This window comes from Triturus cristatus, chromosome 2_2, assembly GCF_964204655.1.
Source record: "Triturus cristatus chromosome 2_2, aTriCri1.1, whole genome shotgun sequence".
NCBI classification, from domain to species: Eukaryota; Metazoa; Chordata; class Amphibia; order Caudata; family Salamandridae; genus Triturus; species Triturus cristatus.
This window is the reverse complement of record NC_140582.1, coordinates 506,825,888-506,844,874: the sequence shown is the minus strand read 5'-3', so window position 1 is coordinate 506,844,874 and position 18,987 is coordinate 506,825,888. Positions and strand designations below refer to the sequence as shown.

The 18,987-nt window shown below is 43.4% G+C and overlaps 1 protein-coding gene across 1 annotated transcript in view; it reads left to right on the top strand.

Moving 5' to 3' along the window:
• The first annotated feature begins 299 nt into the window (after positions 1 to 299).
• The window catches only part of SLC10A7 (solute carrier family 10 member 7), a 781,895-nt gene continuing 763,207 nt past the window's right edge, over positions 300 to 18,987 (top strand). The window contains exon 1 of the mRNA XM_085641628.1: positions 300 to 843. Within this exon, the coding sequence (XP_085497754.1) occupies positions 744 to 843 (100 nt within the window). The 5' untranslated portion in view covers positions 300 to 743. The remainder of the gene's footprint in view (positions 844 to 18,987) is intronic.

Below are 18,987 nucleotides of genomic sequence, written 5' to 3'. Positions count from 1 at the left end.
AAGAAGAACCTCTTCTTTTAACTTAATTGGAGTTCCTGATCGTTACTCCAGCTCTCTTTGTATTTGCTGCCTCGCCCCCCTCTAGTCACTGGCAGCAGTAGTGTTCCTAGAGTCATTGACGAGGACGGGATGGATGTGCCGGATGAGGTTTCTAGATTGCAGCTAAACGAGAGTGCAGGTGCGGGGCGCAGTTCTTGGTACTGTCCTTAGGACACGTAGAACCTCTCTCCCACCGTTCCCATACCTGTGACTAAAGCTGTACGTGAACGAGGCAGCGCTGTGAAAGGTACACGTCACGCTCGAAGGGGGCGTATACCACGCGCAGAGTGCTGCCTTACTCCACCAAAGAGCGGCGCCGATCAATACGGCGACACACTGTGTGTCGATTCATGTTGAAGAAATAGTGATGAGGGCACGGATCTACAAGGACCCAATTGGGCTTTTATAGCACTGGGGGGCAAGAGATAGCTAGCTGGGACAGGGCGACAGCTCAGAGAGGATCTGCTGTCGAACCGCGGGTGTCTTTGTGTAGGAGGCGCCGAGCCGCTCCCACTTTCATTCAGTTGGATTCTTCTGCGTCGCTTATCAGTGGTGTGCGGTAAACGATGGCGGCGACCGCTGGAGCCTGGTCTCCGCTCCCGGATCCCCAGCCGGAGCAGCTGAGATGAGAGCGGCTTTAGGCACGGCCGCCGCCCCCTTCCGTTTGTGACTCTTGGGACAGTCCGTTTCTGATCACCGGCAACATGGGCCTACTGGAACGTGCCCGCAAGGAATGGTTCATTCTCGGCATCGTCTTGGTGATCGGAGCCGCCAAGCTGCAGCCCGCTATCGGCGAGAAAGGGGGTGAGTGCCGCCTTCGCCCGGGTATATGGTTAGGGGATCCCTGAACTCTCGCCAAGACAGTCACTAACAGCCGTGCAAGCCTGCTGCGTGCCACCCTGTGCCCAATATTCATGCGCACCCATCCTGGTGATAAAGCTGCCTTGTTCCTTCCTCCGCCACTTAAACGTAATGCCAAGTCTAGGGTGCCCATGGGGTGGGTCGAAGGGGTTGGTGTAGCTGCGCTGACAGCTTGGCCACCCTGTATATCTTGTGTGACACGTTACACTCTGCCTGACCCTCGCTGCTCTCTACTTCCGCCTCGGGTGGTGGCTGACACCAGAGTCAGCACAGGACACGCAGCCTTTAGTGCTGATGTTAATGTTCAGGCCTGGCACTCCATCTGCTGATGCTTATGGCCATGGGCTACCCCAATGCAACCAGCTGTTGTTTTTTCCGTATTTCAGACGCAATATTTTTAAATGCTACCCATGGTGTGTGGAGTTATGTAGTGCCCAGGCCATCATTTTGGAACACAAACGAGGTGAATTTCTGTCTTGTAAGTAATGTAGACTGCTGTGTGTTTCAGGATTGGGGCATGAGAAAATGATTAAAAGTATTAATATTTATGCAAGGAATACTTGGTGATTAGAAAATCAGGATTATATTAAAGAAACAGGGGCTAACGTACAGCGAATGGGAGCAATGAAGGATGCTGCGTAATGTTAGCCTCCATGTCTTGCCTTAAAATCAGGAGCTTTCCACTTAAGGTGCATAGTTGCTGAGGTGGGTGGCCTGTGTCATGCATGTCATTGCTTTTTTATTATATCAGTTGCTGTCTGGGACTTTGTTTCTGTTTCAGTGTTGTAGGTAAAGCACAACCTGAAAAGGTCAAGATACAAATCTCTGTTGGCCAGTTCTCTAAATGGGCAGGTACTGAGTACATACACTTCTTTGTTTTGACTTGGAAGAGTAACAATGCTTCCCAGCAAAGGTACAATACTTTAATGGGAGACTACCTGCACTTGTCGGAAGCAAACTGGTACTCTGGGATAGTGAGTTCTTCCACTTCTCCCCACTTCCTTTAAAACACTGCTGTTGACTAAAAATGTGTGTGCCGGATGAAGGTACTAAACTTGACGTGGCCACATGGCAGCTCTGTATCGGTTATTATATAGGGATCTGCAGCTTGCTACATACTACTATCGGCTCCTGTACCCTCATATTTTAGCCCTACGGGTACCACTGAAACATTTTTAGATAGTGATCTAACCAATGCCCCATTATTCTTACCTCCAGCCCTTTTTTTACACAGTTAAGACTTGTCACTGGTGGATTTTATCTAGTGACCTGTACTCCAAGACCTATATTCATTCTGAGATGATTGTACAGTAAACCTATCCTTGAGCAAGTTTTTAATCGAAGACCAGCAATATTATGGTCTGCTCTGTTATCTCACACACACAGTGTATTATTTAAATAAGGATCACAAGAGCTGCACTTTAGAAAGTGCCATTGATATGTTATTTTAAAGTAAACCACCTATGAGGTTCCCTAAAAGTGAAAAGTCTGGGAATAAAACAATTTAGATTTAATTGACTTATGTCAATGCATCCAGATATATGATCCAACAAGTAATATCTTACCTACAAGTCAGGACTATTGGCTCTGTCAATGGTTGTTCGTTGCATAAGATAAATAAGCAGCAACTATTGCTTGTATATAATAATTGAAAAAGCTTCTACTTAAAGCCCTGGTGACACCACGACAATGTTGCTGCTCCTGAGTTTCAAAAAGAGAAGGGAAATCCAGAGAGAAAATGATTCTTTAAAGGATTTCCCTACCCCCTACAACGCTCACCTGGCATGACATAATGCCGTAACTTCTCCACTAGTGAGAAGTGAGCAGTGTGAGCATGGGCACACCCATGTGCCTGCTGTCATTGCAGCGCGGGGGGAAAAGGGACCGCCTGTGCCAGGGCACAAAACAGAGCCCGATAGAGACCCGTTTTGAGGCCCCATTTAAACAAGCATTTGCAATGCAATAGGTCTCGCATTTGCGAGATTGTGAGCTATTAGGATTTTAAATTACAATGCCTTTTATTTATGTGTTGTTTTTTTAAACAAATAAATAAAAGGAATTGTCATTTACAATACTAATAGCTTAAACTCTCAAAAATGTGAGATCTATTGCATTGCAAATGCTTGTTTTTTTACTTTATAGGACTCTGTTGGTAATGACACATCACACCAGGGACTGGTCAAGAGCTGCATGTGCTGGTAAATAAAGGCAATGCTCCTCTGCTTCAAAAGTGAAAATATCAAAACTTTCAGCTCCAAATCTTTACCACCAACCAATTAGCATGGAGCAAAATGAACATGACCATTACTGTGGAAGCTCCTCCAGAAAATGGTCACTGTGCTGGATGAGACATCAATTACGGGTGCTTTAGCTGCCCCTCGCCTCTAACCTCTCATCGCCATCATGTAAAAGACTGCAGCACATGAAATACTGAGCAATTTGAGAGGAGCTGGGTCACAGCCTCTCACTGCCATCCTGTGAACAGTTTCAACTATCCCTGGTTGGCATAGCACAAGTGCAGCAGTCGTGGATAGGGAGATGTACACTGGCGTAACGTAAGTTGAGGGGCCTCCCTGCAAGGTACATGGAGGGGCCCTCGCTTCGGATTAAATCCGGAGCTTCCAGGCCTGACTACTGTGCAGAGGGGGCCCCCTTCAGCTTGGGACCCCCCCCGCACCGTGGGGGATGCGGGGGCCTGTGTTACGCCACTGGGGGTGTACAGGGGCCACACCTTGCCTCTCACACACACACAAGCTCCCCAACTTCGTTGTGCCAAGAAAGGCAAAAATGTGCGACAGATACCCCCAATGTCTCTTAGAGCAACACTAGTAGCCAGAAAGGCATGCAAGGGCGCGAGGCGCTTATGGGCAGATCCACAGTATGTACAGAAGTAAGTCTGAATGTGCACACAGTGGATATGAACGGATCATGGATGCGAACAAATGGGTCTCACCCTGTAATTCATCAGACAGGCTTGGGACCTGAACTGTCAGAATGAATTAACACTTGAACCGTCAGGATGAATTAACACTATGCACTGAGAGGAAAGAGACAGTGCTGGAGTACGCTTGGCATCCTACCCTGCACTGAGGATTCAGGCTCCTTAAAACTAAGAGGATAATTCAAGAGAGAAGGACACTGAGGAAGAATACTGTGAGGGGCCAGTCAAGGACTGAAAAGGTATAGTTGAGAACATAAAAAACAAGTGCAAGCTACTCCTTAAAAGTCACAAGCTGCAAATGCATTTGCTTCAGGACAGAGATCCTTACTGACCTGTATACAGGACAACCGCATACCGTTAAATTACACTGATATATAAATGACATTAAAATTATAGTTAAGGGTGGGCGTGGCCGCCACAAACCACCAGGACAAAAAAAAGTAAAAGTTAATATTTATCCGAGAGGTGGGGGAAGCGCTTTACTTCAGATTTGAGATACCTGTTTGAAATGAACTTTCGAGACATGTCCGGAAAACACCTTTTCCCACAGAAACGCTTAAACCGGACTCGAGGAATATGACGGCGCACAAGGGGCGCCTTCAGGAGATATTTGGAATCTTGGCACACAAGTCAAACAGTGTGCGCACTGTGCTGCTCCAGAAAAGTGAAACCATTAATTCAACTGGACATTTACTTATGCAGAGCCACTCCGTGCTTCTTACCATTAAAGTTTCCATACTATGCAAAAAATATTCTTCAAAATAACGAAATATGCATTTTACATGTTATGAAACAAATTTTCTTTTTTTTTTTTTACTGGAGAACAATTACTTGCAATCCTTTCCAAGATGGAGACGAGAGGTTGGGGTCAATAAAAGTAGACGAGGCGATGTGGCCTAGTGGCTAGAGCTGCTGACTTTGGACATGGGTAAACAGGGGGTAAACAGGGTCTAATCCCTCCCAGCACACCTGCAAACTGCACCACCCTCCCACTGTCCAGGACGCCCATGAAACCTCCCCACCTTCTGCTTGCGCCTGCATGATCATGCCTCACCGCTAATCCTAAAGTTTTCACACAGAGACTGTCTCAGCCTACTTTAATGTTCACTGCTGTTCTACGTCACTTGTATTCTCTCCAAGTTTATTGCCAAGAGCAATAACAACACATAGTGCAGGAGAAAACTGATAGAGCCACTGGCAAATAAATAATAACAATGAAATGAGCCTCAATACAAGAACAGTAAAGTTCATTTGAATGTGTTCCTGGGTTCTGAAGAAAGAGTTTATCTGTAATTTTACATACATCACTGTCTGCTGTCACCTTTGCATCTTCCGTTCACGTAAGGTCAGAGGGGAGACCGAGTGCAGGCAAAGGTGATGCCATAGCTAATGTCATGTGAGCATAGCTTGGAAATGAGGGGCCATATTATGTACTCGCCCCCCACCAACGCCATCCCCCACCACTGCAAAATTCGGGACAGGACAGTCATAAATAAGTACTTTTATCTCTAGCCTGTCCCGGTTTTTGCTTCTCAAAATCTGGTCACCCTAGCAAATCGGGGAGTGCCACTGCAAATGTTTATGAATTCCTGAAGCTCGTCGGAGTACATGCACAAGTGTAGATTTCGGCGTATTGTTTTGTGAATTGGGCCCGTGACCTTTAAGGCTAGCTGTTGCAAGAGGTACTGTGTTAGATCTTTATTTGGGAAGCAAGGTTGACGATGTGATGGGAGATCAACAAGTGTTAGTGTGTAAAGAAGGATTCAAACAAGACCTGTCTGGCACACATTCTTGGTCATGTGATGGGGTGGGTGGAAGATGTTGGAGGGAATGGAGTCGTTAAAATAAGTAAAACAAGCATTGGCATAGCCAGTGGGTCTCGCCTTTGGGACCTTATAAGTGTTTAGCTAGATATATTGATTTTGCCAATGTCTTTAAGCTATGCTGAGAGAAGTGTGACTGCAGTGCAGCATGCTGAGAAGTTATAATAAAAAAGTGTCAGAAGCATTTTTGTTACCTTTGACCCGAGTTACACCTCACAGTCCTGGCTGTGGTATCTAACTGTGCCAATGAAATCTGTCCTGAAACTCTGTGTCCCCCACGCCAAATTGGTCTTTCATTACCTGCTTCAAATTAATATCCGGGCTTGACTCACGTGCAGTGCTCTAAAGTACACTGGAGGCGGGACTAAGCGCTTTATGATACTTACGAAATAAATAAATAGGCAAAAAATGATATGTTATAATTCTGTGAACTATCTAGGCTAAGAGCATAGCAAACTTAATATGATTTATAATGCTTTATACATTTCTCATATTTCTGGACAAAATAATAATTTTATTTAGCACACTGTCCAAATATGCTGCATCATATGGGCAAAGTCCATGATAATCAGACTGAACTTGTCACTCTGCTGGAAGAATGTTTGCGGCTGCACAGAATTCCGAGGTAGTGCATAAAATATATGATTTCACAGGTGTAAAGAATGCTTACGTGCGTGATGCAATGCCTGAGGTTTAAACTGTGTGTGAATTAAAGGGAGTTCTTATTTCCAATGATACCGTAATTGAAATCAGCCCAGCGGTTAGCGTGAGGTTTCAAGGTGCGCGGGCAGATACAGATTTTCTGTCCGCGCTCAATATCTTGCTTGTACCGAGTCCGACGCTAGGAGGTTGAAGAGTGGAGTTATCTAGAATTTTAACCTGCACTTCCGCATAGCGAACACAGGTGTCTGCAACAGCGCATTATAGCGCCGTCTACCATTGAGCTATATAATTTGTAACCACGACTACACCGCACGCATACACCCACGACCCAGAAACGCGACAACTGTAAACTCTCGTTAAGTGCCAAGTGGCTTTTCAGTTCGCAGAAGGCACTAAAAATGTTGCTACTGCTCAAACACCAAGACATTAGTTGTAGGTTTTATCTTTCCAAGCACTTCAAAAAAGCGTTTCCCACAAAAGAAATACGCATATGATTAATTTATGGTCTTAAGTATTGCAAAGGATAATTCAAATAAACCTCATATGTAGATTGCGATGTGCTCTTCTGTTGACCTCACATGAAATGATTTTCAAAGACAAACTGCATTGTGAAAACTGTTTTTGTCATAGGCGATTATTAAAATTGCGTGTTTACCTACGTATTGGACATAGCGCCAACTTAAAAATTTCTAGATTTTTCAGAGCGCCTCGAGCCAATATTCTTCAAGCACAGAAAAACAGAGAAACCTTCGGGAAATTGTAAAAAAAAATATGCGAAATTCAACTTTTATCAACCACATTATAATCGCGTATAGTAAGTAATACAATGAGCATTTGAAACCAAATTATGCCTTTGAGTTGAAACAATAGATGTTACCATGTGCGCCTTAACGGGAATCTTTTTAACATGCTCTGAAGATGAGCGGTGTAGCCTGACTCCAGAGATTCCACACGCAAACTCTGCAGTATACGCAGAACCTACTCAGACATTTCAGCAGAGGCTGATGCGAAACATAATTTTTCAATTTCATTGCATTTCCTAGTCGCAAGCAATTTATTAGGAACCGATTTCCAAATAGAGTTTAGACAATGTTATCCAAAAACATGCATTTTAAATTGTGATTTTCAATTAAAATGGAGGCATGCTCCTTTTTAACCATGAAATGAAATGGCCATTAAGAGGTTCGGACAGTAATGTAACGACAAGCCGTGCAATGTCCTTTCTCCGCGAGGTCGCGAAGGTGAAAGGTTTGGTCAATGCCGTGTTCAAAGGTTAAGCCCACTTAAACAAGCGTGGCCGCGAAAGTGGAAGCGACCGCGCTATGTTAAATTAGTAACCTGATCCACAAACAGCTGCCAGCCTGCCCGTTGCTGCTCGCTCCCGAGACCCAAAGGGCATGGTAGTGAACGTTTGGAGGAAAGGCGGGACATGCACCCGTTTTTGGCCATTTGCATGCTTTCAATGCAAAGGCCAATGGAATGTGTGGGAGGAGTCCGACCCACAAGGAGAGATCTCTGGGAATTCTGGAGTGATTCCAAGAGGCCCTCTCCTAGAGCAGCGCATGCACCCTGCGCTAGGCTCGACCTAAAAAGAGGACTACCATTCTGATGCAACGCTTTGACTTTTCAAGAAAAGCTTAGCAAGTGATTGATCCCTCACCATAGCATTAAGCATCAGTTGTCCAGTTCATTGTGCGTTATATACCGCCTTGGCAGCCAGTTCTGCCTACTGAGAAAATTGCACCCAGAGGCCCAGGAAATGAAACCCGGTGTTAAATACACAATGTGCTTGCTTATTATTGTCAGGAGCTGTGCTAATCACAATAATGTTTTTTAGTAATATGTAGGGAGGCCTACCCAGAATGGCTGAGATGCGAGGAGCGTCACAGAGACATTTTTCATACATTGTGGACATGTCCAGCCATACACTCATTCTGGCAAAAAAAAAAACTCCTAGAACCGAGCGAAGTAGTAGAGACAACTCTACCTGACAACCCCACATTTGTACTCCTAGGCATCCCAACCATTTAGATCTTCCATATATGAAGTTATTGTTTTGTAACTTGGGACTAGTGATTATGAAGCGGGACCTAGCCAAACACTGGGGGGGCCCGAGACGTCTATTATGACTGAATGGAAAACAGGCATGGACTTATACATTGCAGCTAAAGGAGTCACTTATAAGAGTAGGGCCTGCCAGTGTAAGTTCCGCAATGTGGATTAGCTACTATGGTTTGGATATTCAATGTTGATGATGCGCCTGTGTCCCAGGATATGTAACCCATTGAATTTGACTCATTGTATTGTTTGATTTATTGATGCATTTTTACTGCCTCCTCTAATGTCTATATTTGTGGGTGGGTAAACACCTGATGTGATACTGTTCTTTTACTTTGTCTCTTTACTTGTATCGGGCACCTGTTTGTGCCCTTATTACAATACACTCCAAAACGAAATTTAAAGAAGAAACAATATTGTTTAGCAATGCCAATATGTTAAAATATCACAAAGTACAAATATCTAAAATATACTAGCTTGCAAGGGCCCACGTGCCCCTCGAGCATGTGTAACTGGTGGTAAACATACCCGTATTGTCTTTAAATGACTCGCCCCTAATCCCTTAATCATCATCAACCTATGTGCTGTTTCGTGCACCAGCAATCAATCTAATGCTCTGATTAGGGACAGCATTTCTGTTCAAATAACAGCTTCTTGATAAACAAGCATTGGCATAGCCAGTAGGGCTCGCCTTTTGGACCTTATGAGTGTTTAGTCATGCAGCACATTGTCCTGGATGCTACAACACCTGGTGTAATTTCTCATGCTAATGGTGTTGTGACGATGCATTGTTGTATAAAGACCTCCTCCAAAGCACAATCTTAAGCAATAGATTGCTGACCTTGCAAATCAAGTTTGACTCACCTTGTTACAACTTAAGCAAATGGTAGAACAAAGGGTCTGAGGGAATCTGGCAGGGCTGTGTAAGGTTCAGTCCCACTGAAACGGAAAACTACGCACTGCCTGAGGGGCGCATGGCGTGCCAGAGGCGTCAGTACCATTTGTTATTACAGGTACTGGTGTATGCCTTGTGGATAAGGAATGAAAATTAATTAAGGTGCATTTAACCAAACACTTCTTGAATTGAATCGTGAGCAGGGCCTGCTGAGAGCCGCCTGTTATCACCAAGTGAAAAGAAGTCACTTTTACGAAAAGCAGCACCTCAGTTTTATCTCATTTCGATTTTAGGCAATTATTTTGCATCCAAAGTGCAACTTGGGACATGCAATTACAGACATTTCTTGCCTCTTTGTTTACGTCCGATGAAATAGATACCAGTATCTGAGTATCATCAGCGTCGGAAAACACAGCTAAGCCAAAGCTGCAAATAAAATTAATAAGGGGGTTGACATACATATTAAACAGCGTGGGGCTGAGGGCAGACTCCTGGGGAACACCACATGATGGGGAGAAACGGTGAAGAACTTGTACCCCCCATTTCCACCCGCTGTTGTCTGTTACTCAGAAATGAGCTTAGCAAGGTCAATAGTGAATTTCTGAAGCCTAGCTAATAGAGCGACTTTATGAGGAGTGAATGGTGAAACGTATCAAAAGCGATGGATAGATCCAATAGAAACAATGCCGCTTTACCACCCCTGTGGATTGCCATCCTTAACCTGCCACCAAGGCCGATTCAGTGCAATGATTTGCTCTGAAGCCGTACTGCGTGGAATCGTGCAGCAAATTAGCATCCAAAAAAGCTAACATCTCCTTGTTCATTGTATCCTCAAGTATTTTAGCAGGGTAGGGTAGGCAAGATATGGGTCTTTAGTTTTGGGGTATTTCATAAATGGAAGGATAGATGCCTTTTTATATATATTCGAAAATTGCCCTGTATGAAATATTTCATTCATTAGCTCCATAAGTGGACCAGCAACTGCACTAGCTGTCTGCTTAAGTACCTGTGGTGGGCAAGGGTCAGATGGAGCCACAGCTTTAATAAGATTAATGAAACCGATTATTTTTTCCATAGTAAAAGGAGAAAAACGTCCAAATTGTGGATTAGCTAAGGGGCCTGAGGTTTTCTGTGCGTCTAGCTCCTTAACATTGGCTGAAGCGTCACCTATACTTATCGTATTTGAAGGGGGTGAAGATTTTTGAAAAATGAGGTTGACTTTAGACTGAAAGAAGCCCTGCCAGCTTATTACAAAATGATTCATCTAGACTAAAAGAACTACGACTATTCCATTCTGACAACGATTTAACTGTTTTAAAGAGTCCTCTGTTTTCTCAGAAAATAATTTTGTTTTGGCTGTTTTTATTAGGCTCTTATACTGTACAAGTAATTATTTATATTTGACCTCTTCATTTGGACAAAATTCCTTCCTCCATAAACACTCTTACTGCCTGCACTTTCCTTGGAAAGTTTTTATTTCTTGTGAAAACTATGCAGCTGATGTATTTTTCCTATAGCGTTTGACATTTTTTTCTGGCAACAGTTTCAGTGTTGCTGAGTTTAACCACTGAGTGTAGTTGCATTGTTCATGTTACTTTCTAGAGCTGGTGAGTGTTGGAGAGAGTGCACCGCAGTTCCTCAACGTTAACATTTTTCCAGGGCCGGTAATTAATGCTTCTAGATTTGTTATTGTTGGTGTCATTATATGTGGGAACCCTGTGTAGTGCTAGAGGCACTCTTGTGGTCTGACACCCTGTGATGACCTTTGACTACCATTATTTTAATTGACTTTGGTGTGTTATTTTGTCCTAGCCTGGATGTGCAACGGCCTGGATATGCCTTGCTTCTGTTAAAGGGGTATTTCTTGTAATCTTGCTGTCTTTCAGTGAGAGCTGTCACGGAGTAGAACAGCCTTGCCAAGAACAGAACGTGTGGGATGTGCATTTGAAAGCATGAGAGAGAGAGAGTGAGGTGTGGAATGTACTTTTTGGTCTCGAAGTGCAGTGTTGTGAGCAGTACTGCACAAATGAGCATTGTGTTGTACATTGATAAGTACTATGAAGTTCTTTCTATTGGCTTTGACATGGCCTCATGTAATTCTGACTCTGCCTGGCTTGAGCTTTATATGCGCGCACAGCAATGCTTGCAAGTTGTTTGGGTCAATCACTTTCAAGGATTGTTTTGTGAGAGATTGTTTAATGTACCCTGGAAGGCTTTCGTGAGTTTCGTCAAGATAAAGGCTGGAACATGCGAGATTGGAGCGGGGGCGTGGGAACTCCTTCCTGCCAGGCAATGCTTGCTTGGAAGCTGGCCAGCTCTGGTAAGATTCCTTTGGATCAGGGGGTAAGGTTTCTCTCGAACCTTCTAGTGTGTTTTGAGATTATAAAGCTGAGTGTTGGTACCTTAGAAACCGGGATTTTGGAATCCGAATGGGGACGGACGCGTCTACTTCGGTACGGAACCCTCGTTGCTGAGGCTCTTGGCCACGGCTGTTAATCCCCCGGTCAGGAGTGGGCTAAGATGCAGTGTTTGCACCAGGTGAAGTGTTGTGTTTTCACTAGTGTCATTGTGATGCGTGGTTCCAGTGGCTGTGGTCATTTGAGGTATTTGAGCTTTGATTATTGCCATTGGGATGTGTGGCTTTGATCAGTTGAGGTGTTTTCTTTGTGATGTGTGACTGAGTGAGGTGCATGTCCAAAGTAATCATTTGATGTATTCAGTGTATATATATTTCTGATCTCTTGCAGTGCGTCCTATATTATATTTGCTTAAATCTTATCTCATATTATTTGCTGCTTGTTTATTCATGCATTTAACTGTTGGATTTACCAAGTTTGTTATTATTACTTGCATATAAATATATATCTCTGTGTGTATTTTAATATTGTGCATTTGGCATCTGGGAAAGCCTTTATGTTAGAGAGCACTGTGTAAAATAAAACCCCAAACCTTATTCTAAAAAGAGAGTCTTTGCATTTTGTAAAATAAAACCCTTTTCTAAAGGTGTTGTTTGTTTTGTGTTAATGTCTCCTGCTTTGTCGAGTGTTGAGCCACCGTATGGAGATTCTGTTTCATCTGAAAGGCGAAGCAAGACACCCTGACAGAGAAAAATATGGCCTTATGATCAGACCAAACTACTGGCAAGCCCTTCTCTACTTTTAGCTCCTGGTTGTTTGTAAATATTCCATCAAGAGTGTGGTTGGCAAGATAGATGGGTTCTTTTATTAACTGATTTCGTTTAAAGCTCCTAAGAGTAGCCACCAAGTTATTTGTATCCGAATTATTCAGCAACTCCAGGTGAAAATTAAAATCGCACACTAACGTAAAACTGGGTTAATTTATGCAAGATTCCATGAAATCCTGGATTTTATTAATAAAATTAGCCTTCGGGCCCGGTGGACGATAGATCAATAAACCCTGAAAAGTGAATCTATTATTCAATTTCAGGGCGAAGCAGAGTGCTTCACAGTCTAGATGGAATGTTGGCTGAAATTCAGCTTTAATTGAACTCCCAAACACAATAGCAACACCCCCAGCTTTCTTGTTTGTTCTATGACAGAGATGTGCGCTCTGTGGACAAACCCTTCATCATTGTCTGTCACCTTGCCTATCACAACTGGGGACATGTAAGTAGTTGATTAGTAAATCACAAAACGAGCACTGACAAAGCGGACAGGTTTGCATTTGAAGTGCAGAATATGCTCTTCACGGAGAGCTCTCTCTCTCTCTCTCTCTCTCTTAGGCCAACCCCGTATTCGAGAGCAGCGTCTCATCCAGACAAAAATAGTCACATGCTGAGCTTAGGTTGTGAGTTGCGAGGTATCTGCTCAGCGCGTACCAGCTTTTTTTTAAGGGCACGGAAGTGGAAGGAGCAGGTAGCATAGATCAACGTTGGGGGAGAGACGTGCATGAGGAATTTAGCGCAATAACAAATGCACTCTCCTTGATTCCTCAGTAGAGCGAGGATGTGGTGTAACATATACAGCTGCTGACTTAGGAACTGGGGAACAGGGTTTAAGTCGTGGCGTCGGCTCTCCGGCGTCCTTAGAAACAAAATTGGAAATTTAATATAATTACAAATACTAAATGCCGATCCGGTAATGGTTGAATCCCTTAGAATGAAGTGTACAGGATGTGGTGAACGTACTATCGGATGAACACCGCAGGAAGAAAAGCCCACATTAAAAAACAAGCTTGGCAAGTGAAGCAGTGCTCTCAAAGTATCCTAAATAAAATGAGAGTAAGAGCACATGTAACAGGGGCATTCCTCATGGGAGGATACAAAAGTCCAAAAGGAGGGGCTAGTATGAGTATTCACCAAACAAAAGCTGGCATTTACAAAGGACAGTAAGAGGAACCAATGAAAAAGATGGGAGTTGCTTGAGGCCCATATGGTAGATACAGCATGTCTCAAAGGGACCATGCGCTGCCTGGGCGAGACCCAACAAAAACGAGAAGCAATGTTAAGTTAGATTAATAGTGCATTTTGTGACCTAATTTGCTTTTCCTTACAATTTATAAGTACTAAATCAAAAGTTTCTTCCCCAGCAGAGAATCGCATCCCCACTTTGCTGATTCCAGTTTAAAATGGAAATTAGTCCTTATGCTTTATGTGGCTGTTTGATAAACAAATCATTGCTGTAAATAGTGACGTTTTTTAGGGAGGGGTGCTTCAGAAATTGATAATAAAGTCCTCCCCAATGTCAGTTGTGGATAACACTGCATTTTAGCCAACTTTCTTTTAATAACTTTGACTTTCATATGTCAGCAATTCCGTACTAGAGCATAGCAAATGATACATGGTTACTCATGGTTAAAAGTCGTTAAAAATTGAGTTCACATCCTCCTAGTCAGTCATTAAACATATAAACCACAGGCACTTTGAGTTTAGTGAATTTCAAATATCTAAGGGCCTGATTCCGATTGCGGCGGTCATAAGACTGCCGCACTTGTGCTGGTCCGTCTGCCGCATTACGTCTTGAAAATTTGTTGCGACAGAGGACTACCGGTCGCGCAAGGGAATAGTGACGGAGCTGCACCACAATGTAAGATGCTCAGCGGGACTGGTGCAGTCCCGCTGAGCACATTTCAGGTTCCTGCACCGCAAGCCATTTCATGGCAGGAGCCCCACCATTAAAAGGCTGGCGGTGCTGGAACAAAGGGGGCCCTACAGGACCATCATGCCCCCGCTATGGGAATAAATTCAGGGGGGCCCAACATGTACTCCTGTCTGTATTCCCCCAAAGATCCAGCATTGCATGGACATCACCGTCCATGCCGTGCTGGAACTTTTTTTGCTGTTCCCCTTGCGGTGCCTGTTTACCAGGCACCGCCATGGGAAAGGCAAAGGTCCATCCGCCTTACACGAGTTCAGCTCTTAATAAGGAGGGCAGTCCTTTCACGACTTTGGCGGTGCTGTCTCAGCCGAGAGCCGGCGCAGAACCGCCAAACTTTTAATCGGCCCCTAAGCTCTCACAAACGCTGTTTCTGCTTTTAAAGTTAACATTCAAATCTGGAGCAAAGATGTCGTGCCCAGTTGTTGAAATTGTTGACCTCCAGGTATACATGTACAGGGTACATCATTTTGAACTGAAAATTTGTCCACGTTTTTAACAAGTATTTGCTTTCATAGATTGAACTGGGGATATTTCTTACTGTGTGTGAAGTAAAAGAAAATTAACCGATTTACAGCTATACGAAGCATTAATGCATATTCATTGCTTCTGATTTATTAAAATGGTTGTTCTTGTGCATCCATGTCTTACACAATTTCCGACAGCAGGGTTGTTTACCAACGTGTGTCATTGCTTATTGCAATGGGGAAATAAATATATATCTGGAGACCAAAAGGAATTTCAAGTGATTGGGATGCAATTTTTCTCCATGCCTGCTATTGGCTGAGGATCATTGATCGAATTGCTGACGTGAGCCAGTGGTGGGTGGTATGTGATAATCAGTGGCACTTGCTCTGTTGTTTCTTTTTTTTTTTTTTAACATGTTCTCTCTAGCCATTCACAGTTTATGTTGAAATTCTTTGTCAATTTGTCTGAAAGAGTGTCTGAAAAGTAGATAATCAGTTTGCAGTGTAGAGAGTTGTGGGTCGCTTTTCCTTTCATCTGAGCATCTGCATTGGAGACAAATTGCTTAACCGGGAAGTAAAAGATTGTTATTGTGGTGTTAAATGTGTGATTTTTATGTATGATTTTTTTGGTTAATTTTTATTTCTCGCCTAGGCAGCGCTTGCGATGTCTTTTCGAGACATGCTGTATTCAGGATATGTGTATAAAGCTCCACTTACTTCCCACCCATCTTTTTAAATGGCTCCTGTCCCTGTCCTTTGTAAATGGTGGCTTTTCATTGGCCATTAGACTTTGTAGTCCCTCCCAGGGGTATGGAATTTAATAAAATATCTACTTGTCAATGGGGCAGGTTGCTTCATAAATCCACTTGTCTCTTTTGTGCCATGTAATGCGGCAACAAATTACGGCAGCAATCTCATTATATAGGAGTTCTGATATAGCATCTCTAATTATGCCAGGGCTCCTACCATAGTAGGGTTTGAATACTAGCTATTCCCTTATGTTGCTACGTTTCTGCAGGTATACATACTGGGGCTGACGGTAGTGGTAAGCAATAGTTCAAGGGTTGTAATGCCCTTTTGAGTCTGTACAAACCTATTAACTTGCATGTTTTAAGGGTTTTCACCAACTCTTTTCTAATCTTCTCCCATACTGAAAAAGGTTGGAAATTTACTCCTGACAGTTGCAGAATTAAAACTTCCTCCAGGGTTGAGAAAAAAGTGGTCGGAGTAAAGTGAACTTGAAACATTCAGATTTTCACATGAGCAAATCTACACATGCACGCTTGCTCATGCTAAAACGCAGTTCACAAATATTTTCTAGGAGTACTATTTCTTGGCCTATTTCTGTAAATTCTTGTGAATTCACAGAAACTCTATATTTACACTTAATGCAAGGATACACCTTTGAGACTTTCTTTAATAATTGGGCCTCTATTTAGGCCTGGCGTTAACCATGACCTTTAGTGTGTTTATAAAATTCAGTCTCCCTCTCTCTCTCTCTCTCTCCCTCCCGCCCTCTCTCTCCCTTCCCCCCTCTCTCTCCCCTTCACTGTGAGTGGCAGTATTCTGCTCTTTTACAAGGAGCATATTGGCACACAAAGTAGTTCAGTGCCCGGAACTGCTGTGGCAATGTGTGCTTTTTGAGAGCAAAAACAAATGTTGCTTTTGCCAATGCTTGTTAGAATGGTGAGGGCCCAGCAGCTCCCACACTGATAAGGTTTTACAAAAACCATGCCTAAACTAGTCGCACATTGACAAAACCAAAAGTCTGCCCACCAATTTCAGACCAACTGGCTTTGCCAATGCTTGGTTATTTTTGTTTCCCATAATCGTATTTCAAGACGTTACCAAGATTTTCCATTATGAATATTTTTGGGAAATACAAGCATACATCAACATGTTACTAAATGATGCTGCAAAGATATGGTCCCTAAAATCTTACAGTAGTTTAGCAAAATGTTTTTTTTCCTATTTGTGTTTTTTTTTGGGTGAACATATTGTTTTGAAAGCAAAGAATCATCACTCTTGCTTTCAAGCTTCTGATAATATTTGCATATAATCGGAGAGCATTCTGGGAACATTATACATAGCCTCATATTACTAAACTTTGAAAATGTGTGTACACATTTATACTGGAACCACCGTCCGTAGTGCAGGCTGAGCTTACAACATTTACTTTTAGTGCTCACACTAACAATAAAGGCTTTGCATTAATGAACCATAAGTACAAGTTTGAACAGTATTAATACATGGACACACATATTACCTTAACTGTAGACAATGCCCTTCACTGATCCATATTGTGGTACTGTAAACTGGCCGCCAAAGGGTTTGTGCTGCAGGGGGTTGGGCCTACTTGTCCCAAGGACAAAATACACATGAAAACTTGTTGCCCTTGACCCCAAACAATATGTCCTGGGCGTCGGGATATAGGAATTCCACATCCCTGGGCCCTCCTTAGTACCGCCTTGTCTCTTCTTGTACCTCGCATGAATACACCCCCTGTTACATGTGCTGTTATACCCTAGGTTTTAATTACAGCCTCAAGGCACTACTTTCTTAAAGGCCTTCAGACAGGACACTCACTTATTCCTAAACTAAATTGACAGTGACTTATTTACTTGGTAGCACATCTCACATTTATATTAGACCTTCTATAAATTTCCCTTCATCAGCTCCACATAGAGTACAACCTAATCTGGTATTAATAAAATAGTTATCTTGTCACATCTCAAAGCTACTAATTGTATACATGGATATAGCTTTTTGAATGTACGCGTGGTACTGTCTTGTGTATTATGGGTAGGGTAGATTTAACATGTCTTCAAAGTTTATGATGCTCACTAGGGACCTGTAGGCACAGCTTGTGCTACTGCACCTAGACAAGCAGTGCTTGGTGCCTTGCTCACTAGGGACATCTAGGTGCAGCATGCTGTACTGCACCTACCACATCTCATTTATATTTATATTAGACCTTCTATAAATTTCCCTTCATCCGCTCCAGATAGAGTAGAACCCAATCTGGAATTAATATCATAATTATTTTGTCACATTTCAAAGCTACTAATTGTATAAATTGACATAGCTATTTGAATGTACTAATGGTACTGTCTTGCATGCAGTGCATTATGGGTAGAGTAGATTTACCATATTGTCACAGTTTATGATGCTCACTAGGGACCTCTAGGCACAGCTTGTGTTTTTTTTTTTTTCCTAACCCTTGTTAGGGCCTCGTTTCTGGTTCAGATACATCAATCGTCACCTTCCACAAAGTCCTATTTTAATCGTAAGTCGTCGGTAACAAACTTGACAACAAGTGCACAAGCTATCCCATTGACCTTTTACCTGTGAAGGAAAAAGGTCACGTTAGGTGGAGTAAATGCAGTTATTTACTGTATGTATTTGACTGTCTTCTCTGTCACGGACCGGTTCCTGGGCATGGGGAAAAGAGGGCAAAAAACAGGTTAGTTGCTCATCCGGGCCCCCCCAGGTAAGGCCAGGGCGACCCCTTGGGTCCTCAGCTGTTGTTGTCATCTTCGTTGCCTGAGCCTTTCAGACACCCCTGTGTGAGGGTCTTCAGGTATGGTCGTCGCTGTGTTCATCTGATCCATCCAGTGCTGCATTATCGCGCAGGAGGCTGTGGATCATCTTATTCCATGCCAGGGTCGATGTCTCCTTCCCTACTACCAGGCGGTTTCTGGAAAACAGAATAACATCTTTAAAACAGCACAGGAGCCTCCAGTAGTTCTTGAGGTCACTCAGTGCTTGTGTCCCTGGGAACAAATCATACATCACAGAGTTTGCGGTGATGCAGGGCGTAGGTATCCAGGCCCTAAGCTATGTGCCTAGGGCCTTCAGCAGTTCCTGTGCATACGCGCACGCCCAGATGAGATGGTATGTTGTCTCGTCTGCAATGCACCCTCCTGGGCAGGACTTGTATCGGTGCATGAAGGTTCGCACAGGAAGTCCTCCTTGGATGTCCATCTAGGCGATGTCTTTGTGCTGGTTAGTCAGGCTTTTGGATGCAACATTTTCCCACACGTGGTCCGCAGTGGCAGAGGGTAGGTTGCCGATCGGTTCACTGATGTCCTTTGCTCGTATTTGGCGCTGGACAAGCTTCGAGGTC